At 54.5% G+C, this 10164-nt stretch overlaps 1 protein-coding gene across 1 annotated transcript; it reads left to right on the forward strand.

Moving 5' to 3' along the window:
* The first annotated feature begins 247 nt into the window (after positions 1-247).
* Positions 248-8440, forward strand: FGF8 (fibroblast growth factor 8). The gene is made up of 5 exons (XM_076338109.1): positions 248-279; positions 369-405; positions 2480-2660; positions 6966-7072; positions 8153-8440. Exons 1-5 carry the CDS (start codon positions 248-250, stop codon positions 8438-8440), a joined length of 645 nt encoding a protein of 214 aa, XP_076194224.1.
* Positions 8441-10164: the final 1724 nt, after the last annotated feature.

Raw genomic sequence — 10164 nt, forward strand, 5'->3', positions numbered from 1 at the left:
GAGCGGGGCGGGGGGCGCCCCGCGGCGGGGGGCCGCCGGCCGTGCGCCCCGGGGGCTGGGCGGGCGGGCGGGCGGGCCGGCGGGGGCCTTTCCCCTCTGTAGCCGCTTGTGCCCTCCTTTCCTCGGGGCGAGGACGCGCCGGCAGGGCGAGAGGAGGCGAGGAGCCGAGGCAACGCCGCGCCGCGCCCCCCCGGGCGCTCCCCGCCGCCGCCGGGCCCCGGGCTCCCGGCCCCGCACCGGCGCCGCGATGGACCCCTGCTCCTCGCTCTTCAGCTACGTGTGAGTACCGGCAGCCCCGGCCCGCCCGCCCCGGGCCCGCAGCCCCCCGGTTCACACCTCTCTCCTGCTTTCTCTCTCCCCCCTCGCAGGTTAATGCACTTGTTCGTCCTCTGCCTGCAAGCCCAGGTAAGTGCCCGCTTGGCCGCCCGGCTTTGTTCACCCCTCGGGGATGGGGGGTGCCCCGCAGCCGCCGCCGAGAGCCCCGGGCTCGGGAGGGAGGGAGGAGGAACAGTTTAAAACCCAGGAGACAAAAGTCGCCCGGCTGTAAAAAGCCGAGACCGAGGGGGCAGCCCCCCGGGCCGCAAAATAAGGTGCGGAGGTCTCGGGCTGCGGGGCAGGGAGCACCCGGGGTTTCAAGGAATTGCGCAGGGTTATTTTGAAGTAGCTTTAGGTCCCGTCCCCCCCAACTCTAAATGGCACTGTGGATACCCCCTTTCCTCTTGTCCGCGGTTTTTTTCCTACGCTGCTTCATCCAAAAAGTAAAGCGGAATTAAAAAGGGGAAAAGAAACCCCACCAAAACCTTACTAAAAAGCACAGGTTTTGATTCAGATCAAAATTGTCAGACTTCAGCATCGCTGGTTTGTATCGCCAGAGACAGTAGTGTCATGAATAGATTAAACAGCCCGGGCAGAGCTTGTGCAACACCCGCATACCAGCAGGCACGCGTCGCTGGGAGCGGTGCGCCTTCAAACTGGGGTGAAGCCCCCCTTCCCCCTGAGATCACAGGTGCAGAAGCTTTGTTTAAAATGCCCTTTAAGCCACTTTTTTTTTTTTATTTTCCTGGAAGCTTGGGAAAAAGAAAAAAAATCGAGTTGCCAGCTGAAAAGCGGAGGGAACGAAGCGCTGGGAGTGTGCAGTTGTATAAAAACATAGCTGTAATATATCTGGAGTATGAGATGGAGACCAAACAGCAGCATGGCTAATGACCTCTCTTCCACATGGTACCCTCATCAGAGCCGGGGAGAGAATCCTGCTGCATTATCCAAAACCCGTCTATAGGAAACACACATGCACAGGCAGAAGTGGAGGGAGAGAGATGACATTGTCAAGGGGAGATATCTCTATAAAGCCAGCTTTGGGAGAGCAGCGGCTTTTGCTTTTATTGGGTTTTTCTGTTGTTGTTTAAGACAGGAGGAAACCTTCCCATTTGACGTGGGGGTGGCGGGGGGTAGTCCCAGCCTTCTGATGTTGAAAGGAGCTATCTCCTAACATTTGCTCAGAATGCATCTTTATAAATGTCAGGGAGCAGCGAAACTTTCCAGACTTAAAAGCGGGATTTGAGATGAGGGGGGAAAAAAGACTTCTGTGCAAGCTCGTGAGCCAGGGCTGAGGGGGGAGCAGGTTTGGCTGCTCACGAAAATCATTTAAAGCCCAGGAGCAGTGGTGTCGGATCTGGAGGGGACGGGCTCAGCTGTGGCTCCGGGGCTAACGGGTTTGGTGTGCTGGGGCTGGGGACAACCCTGCTGCTGGCACCAGACAGCTGGCTGCGGGTGAGGGATGCGTCTGCACAGGTAGCGAGTTAGTATCCTTGGGTTTTTATGCCACTAAATACCCAGGTTGGGGCACAGTTTTCTTATAATTCTTATACCTCGTAGCTCTACCTTCTCTGGGGACTCTGTATTTAAAGAGCTCAATAAGTGGGGCGTTTGGGAGCAAATAAAGAGCCTGGGACCCATAGGAAAGGCAGCTGTTGAAACCGATGGGGCAGTGGCTGGGGTGTATGTCCAAGGCAGCCGGAGCAGTAGTATGCTCCTGCAGAGGCGAGAGAGGTGTGGGACGAATGTGTCAGCCCCTCAGGGGGCAACCCAATGCCATCCTGCGTGATCCCCCCCGGACCCCATCCAGTGCCCAGACTCGATGCCCATCTCGGGTACCCCAGTGCCAGCTGGGACCTGCCGAGTCCCGGGGAGGCCTCTGGGGTCACCGAGCCCTGTCGCGCTCCTGAGTCACCTGCACCTCTCTGCTTAGGGCATGTCTGGAGCGGGCACGGCTCTGTAAAGGGCTCTGGTTGCTGTGTCCCGGAGCTTAAAGCTCCTTCTCCCGCGGAGGCTTTGCTGGCACAGGAGGTACCACCGTGGTCCCGGCTCTGTGCCTCCCCGTAAAGCCCAGCTGGAGGCCGGTGATCTCGGCTCAGCCCATTCGCCCCTCTGAGGAGTAGAGATTATAATGGTGTGTCGTATATTTTTTAATTTCCTAAAGGTAACTGTTCAGTCCCCACCTAATTTTACACAGCATGTGAGGGAGCAGAGCCTGGTGACGGATCAGCTCAGCCGGCGGCTCGTCCGTACCTACCAGCTGTACAGCCGGACCAGCGGGAAACATGTGCAGATCTTGGACAACAAGAAAATCAATGCGATGGCAGAGGATGGGGATGTGCACGGTAAGGACGGGTGATGGGGGCAGGTGGGGGGGGGGGGGGGGGGGAAGCCAGGGAGGTGTTTGCAGCCCAGTGCAGCGATTGATGATTTCCGTCCTGTTTGTTAGCCAGAAATCATTAAAATCGTTTGGCTTGCGGGGGCTTGTAAAGGGAGAACATAGGGGTCAGCGATCAGCAGCTGTGTGATTCAAGGTGAGGGCAGGTTCCCCGTGCCGAGGGAGGGGATCGGTGCTTGCAGGATGGGCTCTGCTCCTTCCTTTTTCATTCTTGGTTTGCACCTGACTCGGAGGGCTTGGGGCTGCGGCGTGCTGAGCAGCACCAATCATTTCAGCCCAGCTCTTTGCAGGGCTGGGTGTCTCTGAGACTTCCTTTTGGAAAAGAAATAGAAAGGAAAGTTGAAAAGAAAAGGGGGGGGAGGGGGGAAATGGCTGCTTTGGAAGCCTTCCCTAAACTAGAACTGTCCGAAGTGGTGTTTTCCCAATGTACCCCCCATCCCACCCTTCTCAAAACAAATCCTGAGTGGAGGGTCAGCGAGGCAGTTGGCTGCGGGCGAAGATGCTGCGGCGTCTCCAGAGACAAAGCAGGGGGGACTCTGCGAGCGCGAGAGCCTGCGCTATGCTGCGGCCCCTCTGCCAGGGGGGCCCTGGCACCCTCTCCCCAAAACCTCCACCCCCCCGGGGCAGGGGGACCGATCCCTCCGCTGGAGACACCCGAAGCCCAAACAGTTTGATCGCGTGCACTAATGACACATTGGGACGGTCAAACGCCGCGCAGGGGTCAGCGGGGCCAGCGCGCCCCGGCACTGCCGCGGGGCCAGCGGCGGGAGGCCTGATCCTGCACCCGGATCAGGGAACTGCCTGTACTCATGCATGTTGTACGTAGGAATCGCAACTGTTTTTCTTTGGTATTAGCTGCAATTTCCCTTTCTTGCTTGGGGAGATTAGTAGAAACACTTTTCTTCCTTCCCCTTCTGGTTTGTTGTTGTGTGGGGTTTTTTTTTTGTTTTTTTTTTTTCCTTTCTTCCTTTTGCTTTGGCTGAAAATTTCACACTGGACTTTAGCAGTTCAAGCGAAGCACAGATTGCATCTATTTGGTATTCCATACATCCAGCATTAATCTTCCAAATGAATTATTCCCACCCTAGAGCAGCTCTGGCTTGAAAGGGCATTAGCCAATTTCCCAAGCAAAAGAATAAAAAAATGCCATCTTGTTTTACTCCTATAATGCCTGGATTTTAAAAGGCGTTATTTAAACGACCAGGTTTAAATAAGGCCAGAAGGAGGGGACTGGTGGTGGCTTGAAAAACTCTATTAAAATGTAATAAAAAAAGGTTAAGCATTTGAAGAGCTAAGGAGGAAAATGAAGACTGATCTAAACCAGAAAGAGAACAAGCAGTTTTTCAGATGTAAAGTTTTAAAAGAGTTGCAAGTCTGTAAATGTTAAAATAGAGGTTCAGGATTGTTCTATATGAATCTCTAGGGAGGCCCCCATGTCTGGAAGAACTATTAAAACGCTTCTTACTTTCACCTTTTTTAACATTTCCTGAATACTTTCTCCTCTTCGCAGTCCAGTTGGGGGATCAAGTGTGTCTCACTGCATTTTTTCAGCATTTACGTAGCCACTTTCCCTTCAAAGTTTGAGCATGAAACATAATTTTACTGGGATAAATCTGTCACTTAAGTGAAAGAATAGAGTTGAAAACGTCAAGCTCCTCCCCCTCAAAAAAGGAAAAAAAAAAAAGGACTCCCCCAAAATGTTATTTAGAAATCCACTTTTAAAGAAAAGAGCCACCCTCCCCAAGCCCTTCCTTCTGCTTTTTTTATCTCATTTTTGGGGGTGGGCGTGTAAAAGGGGTTGATTTATTTTTGCAGATGACCCCTTTCCCCACGCTGACGTTTTTACAGCCGACTTAACATCGAGTCCAGCGTTTTCAGTTATCTGTCTTAATTGTCAATATTTGATTGACTTTTTTTAATTCTAAGGGAAGGCAGGCGGCCGGTGTAGCCTGGCTCGTCCCTCCTAGGCCGTGCCTGCCACCAAGCAAACCGCCGGCGGCTGCAGCCCGGACTAAACCCGGCGAGTGGCCGGAGACGCCAGTGCAATTCCCTGCCCACTTGCTGGTTTCGTCTGCGCCCCGGGGTTTTCCGCTGGTCGGGTCTGGGGTTTGCGGGGTTCACGGGTCGCCTGCATGGGTCTAGGGGTGCAGGTCCCCGGGGACAGGTTGTCCTTGTCCTCCGCTGCCGGTGGCTGGTGGGGCCGGAGCGGCGCGCTGGCTGGGCTCGTGCGGGGCGGTGAACCCGGCCGGCGGCTGTAAATCACGGCCACCCTTTGGGAAAAAAAAAAAAGGCCGAAAGGGAAGCGATGTGCATCTTTAAAGTGGGGTTTTGTGCTCGCTGGGGCCGAGGCCTCCCCCGCTCCCTCCCTTCCTCCTCCCTCCCTCCCTCCCTCCCTCCCTCCTGGCTCTTTCTATCTCTCGGAGGGAAAAATCAATTCTCCTCAAACCTTTTACTGCCTCTGAGATCAATTCCCACCCTTTTCCCCAATATAGATAAATAGGGGGTCACTGTCTCAGTGCTTCATTTGCAGAGTGTTGTGGCTGGTTTTGGGGGTGCTGGGCGCGTGCCAGGCTTTGGGTGTTGGTGCTGGGGTGGCACAGCCTGGAGTTGGTTCTTCCCAAATTTCTTGGCCCTAAGTCCAGTCTGTGCCCAGCTAGGGGTGGGGGGCTGTGGGCACGGGGCAGTTTGGGGACGAGAGATGCTGCAGGGTGACGTTGGCAGGAGGGGGTGCAGGGAGGGGGTTGCCTGCATGTGCATTGAGCCTGGCTTGCCCGGCAGCGTCAAATCAGTTGGCCCCAGCAAATTTTGGGATGATCTTTCCATTGCTCAACTCACCTGCTGCCAGCACTGCCCACTCGCTGTCCCCACCCTCAGCGCCATTGACCTCAGCAGTGCCCATGATGCGAGGGATGCAGGACCAGGTCATCGCAGAAACAGAGAGGCAGCAGTTTGCTCCTAGCCTAGAGTGAGATTTAGGCTCACTTTAGCTTGTGCGTGTGCCCACAGCCTCCTTCTGCCATTCAAAGCATCCTCCTGCAAAGCCACCTGCTCCAGAGCCACATTGCTGCCCTCGCTGGGGCTCGCCGGTGGCTGAGCATCCCGGGGTAGAGATGTGCAAGCCGGGGTGGACCACGGTCCTGAGGAACCGAGCAGCCCTTGTGCAGAGGTCGGAGAGGAGAAATAAGGCATCAGGGGGCTTATTCCCATAATAAGGCTAAAGACTTGGAAGCTTTGTGGGCTGCACTCTACCTTGCCAAATTGCGCTTATGGCACTAGAGGCTGATGCTGGGCAAGAGGTGATGGTGGTGAGATGGGACAGTCCCAGTTGGCTTTTCAGTGCCGTGGGGAGATCTTTGGTGCTTGGCACAGCACAACCCTTTTGAGGTGCAAACATCCCCGTCAGGGCTTGCCCTGGGGAGGGGAGTTGGCTCTGGGGACAGCAGCTGCAGGGCCGGGCAGAAGGATGTCCTGTCCCCATCCTCCTCCTTCCCTGAGGATGGATGGGCTTCGGGGCTCAGGTTCCCAGGGTGAAGGCAGGGAGGGAAGGTGACAGGTCTATTTATAGGCGGCCCATCGACCCGGCGATTTGCATAGCTCCTTCGGAAGTCGATCGATGCCTCCATTAAAAAACTGAGACCAAATCAATACGCCCTCTCAACTCGTGCAAAGGTGAAAGGCATTAAAAGGATGGCCGTACCCTTCACGCCTCCCCTGCCAGCTGCAAAGTCACTGCTCCTCCTGCAGCCCTGGCCCAGCAGAGAGACACGGAGCGGTGTCTCCTGGGCTGGGGACAGCTGGCAGCATGCCGTGCACTTCCAGAGGGTGCCTGCCTGCTTCCTGCCTGCAGGCTCGCCCAGACCTGCCTGGGTTTGCAGGGCAGCTGGCTTGTTCTCCACTGGCCGGTGCGTGCCCTGCTCACTGCCCTGCCTCCCCTCTGTGACACCTCTGTGGCACCCAAACTGCTGAGCCCCACGGAGCCGGGCAAGGCAGAGCTACTCCCCCTCCAGCATGACTCAGGCTGGCGAAGGGAGGTGACCAAGGTCATGCAGGGACACAGTGGCAGGGTAGAGGGGCCGAGGATGGCTCTTAGCCTCGTGCCCTGATTTTAAGGCGCTCTCTGGCCCAGTCTCCAGAGAGCATGTGCCTGCAGTGCCCAGCATCAGGATGCATTGCTGGGGTCTCCACCCTGTGCCTGCCCCATCCCGGAGCCCCTCTGACCTCCCTCTCTCTTTCCTCCCACTCTTCTCCCCAGCCAAGCTCATCGTGGAGACGGACACCTTTGGGAGCCGCGTGCGCATCAAGGGGGCAGCCACAGGTTTCTACATCTGCATGAACAAGAAGGGGAAGCTGATCGGCAAGGTAGGGTGCTGGGCTCAAGGGCATGGGCATGCCAGGGATGTGCCATGGACACTGAGCGGGGCTTGCCAGGAGAGGAGCTCTTACCCGATACAGAGCCCATCCGTGGAGATGGGGAGGCAAGATGGGGGTCCTGGGGGCTCAGTCAGTGCACCCCTTTGGAGGGCAGTGGGATGAGCCATCCTGCAGCCCAGGCTGCAGGAGGGAAGGGGGGGAGCAAGGGAGGCGGGCGGGTGCTGTGTGGGGCGCATTCCTTGTATCTCCCCAAACAAATAGGCAGATTGCTGGGCTATTCTCCCCGATTACATGGTACAAGTGGCAGGAATGTTAAGATGCTCCGTGGGCCTGGCCCCAAGGCCAGGCCCTGCCGTGCGCCAGTTAGTCACGCTCCCTCCAAGCCTCGACGCTCCCTCCCCGGGGGCGGAGGGGGCTGGATGTGCAAAATCCCGCTGGGACAGCAATTGTCTGGGAGAATTTTCTGTGGCGGTTCCTTCCCTGGGGCTGGCCGATGTGAGTTCCCTCCCTAGTCCTGCTGCTGCCTGTAATGGGGAGGAGCCCAGCCCCCAGCTGCCCCCATGCTCCCTGTCATCTGCGTCTGTGGACATCATCCCCACGGCCCCTTGATGCCCCTCCTATATTAAACACCCAGGGGGGGATAGGATGGGTGGATGAATTGCCACTGAGTTGGAGACTTTGCTTATAGACATGCTGGTGGGGGAATCCAGCCCTGGCATGGACGGGGCCAGGATGGGAGCTGGCAAAAATCTCCCTGTGGGTACAGTGGAAGTGAAGGCTGGGACAAGCCATGTTGGGGCTTGCAGCCCAGTGCTGGCATCACACTGGGGATGTAAGCTGCAATGAGCAGCGTCTGCCTGTGCCACAATGCCTGCTCCCCCCAGCTTTTCTAATGAAAAACAGATTTTGGGCAATTCGGACCTGTAGAAGAGGTGGGAAAAGTGAGCCCTTGGCTGCCCATAAGCATCGCAACCCTGCTGCCACGCCAGCTGGTCCAGCTTGGGGTAGGGAGAAGCAGCCTCTGACCAAGCGCCCGTTGCTTAAATCCCCCCTCTATCCCCTTCTCAGAGCAACGGCAAAGGCAAGGACTGTGTCTTCACGGAGATCGTCCTGGAGAACAACTACACGGCGCTGCAGAATGCCAAGTACGAGGGTTGGTACATGGCCTTCACCCGCAAGGGCCGCCCGCGCAAGGGCTCCAAGACCCGGCAGCATCAACGGGAGGTACACTTCATGAAGAGGCTTCCCAAGGGCCACCAGACCACCGAGCCCCACAGACGCTTTGAGTTCCTCAACTACCCCTTCAACCGGAGAAGTAAAAGGACTAGAAACTCCAACTCCAGGGCGGGCCCTTGACTTGCCTGCCTCTGCCCGCCCTGCCTGCCCCTCTCCTGGAGGACTCTCCTCCGAGCTTGGTGGACTATATGTAGAGACTTTCCCATATGGGTATTAAACAAAAATGAAAAAAAAAGGGAGGGGGGAGGATAAAAAAAAAATACTCATTCTAGTTGTTGATAATTTTGGGGGGTTGGTTTGGTTTTTACAAAAAAAAAAAAAGAAAAAAAGAAGAGAGGCTCTATTTTTGTACTCCAACTTTAAAAGAAATGAAACGTTCAAAGACTGGTGAAGGGGGAAGAGCCCTTCGCTTAGAAATGTTCTAGTCTGTTTTTGGGGTCGCATTTTATTTTGTAATTTTTTTTTTTTGTAGCTCTAGGGGGAAAGGAGGGAAAAAAAAATCACGATTTAAAACAAACAAGCAAAAAAAAAAAGGAAATCCAAATCTGGGAGTGATGTGCTACTTAAATGAACTGAATTAACGCTTACTGGAGAAGATGGAGAGGTTGGAAAACAATTAAGGGGAGGGGATTTATTTCAGAGGTGGTTGGAGGCCTCCCGGGTGGGTTTTGCAGCCTGGGTGATGTCTGGGCACTGCCTGTGGGGGCTGGCTGCGACGCCTGGGGTCAGGACCGCTGGATGCTTTCCTTCCTCAAATGCACCTACTTCTTCAGCTGAGCGAGGGGTTGCTGGAAGCTGCTTGCATCCTTCTGAAAACGCTGCTGGCTTCCCAAATCCCAACTTATTTTTTTTTTCTCAGGAGGAGACAGGGGTGACGGACGCCCCAGAGAAAGTCCTGAACTGACTTGGTACCTCTTACCCACAAGAGCATCTTTGGCATTTGTTTTGTTTTAAACTACTAAGGTGAGGCAGTGGGCAACGGCTGCCGTGGAGCGGGCTGGTAACTGGGTTGTGGGTTTTTTTTTTTCCATGTGGAAAATGTGAACTTCTCGCCAAAAATTGATATTTTTTTCTGTTTATATTTTTTTATCAGATGGAAGTTTTAATCCGTAAAATTAAAAAAGTTTACAAATTACTGTGGAGCCATTTCAGGCTGGTTTTGTCGTAATATTCAGTTTGTGGTTGGCACTTCCATTGTCAGCCGTCTCTTCCAGGTTTGCTCTTTGATGAGAAATACTGCCATCCTTGTCCTCCTAGGAAAGGAGAGGTTTTCTTTCAAAATTTCTGTGTTGACAGAAGCCCAATTTTCTATTTAGGAAAAAAAAAACCAAACCCGAAGGAAACATTAAATCTCTTGAGTGAACATCCCCAGCCAGCCCAGCTCTGCACATGCTGCCCTGGGACTGTGACTCTCTCCAAAGGGTTAAAGCAATTGTTCTTCACGGGGAGGGCAAACAAAGACACTGGATAGGAGCCAGAACCAGGGGTGACTTTTCATCCAATCTTTTTTGATTGTTTGTTTTTTCTGTTTCCTTGAGGACTTTTGTTTTGTTTTGATTGTGTACAAATTGAATATGAAATGATTGAAATATTTATTTAATATGTGCATTAAAAATTTGTATTAGTCTAACTGAGCCTGATGCTTTCCAGGGAGGGGCTGGGGCTGGAGAGGCAGGTTGGAGAGGTGCAGGATGGGGCTGAGGCTGCCGCTTGGCGTGAGCCCCTTCCTGAGGGAGCAGATGTGGGAAGTGGGAGGATGCCCCGAGACATTGGACCCAGATGAGTCTTGTGGAAATGCATGGTTTTCCTTGCAGCAAATTCCAGGTTTAATGGGCAGATGCCAC

The sequence above is a fragment of the Aptenodytes patagonicus genome, chromosome 5 (assembly GCF_965638725.1).
Source record: "Aptenodytes patagonicus chromosome 5, bAptPat1.pri.cur, whole genome shotgun sequence".
NCBI classification, from domain to species: Eukaryota; Metazoa; Chordata; class Aves; order Sphenisciformes; family Spheniscidae; genus Aptenodytes; species Aptenodytes patagonicus.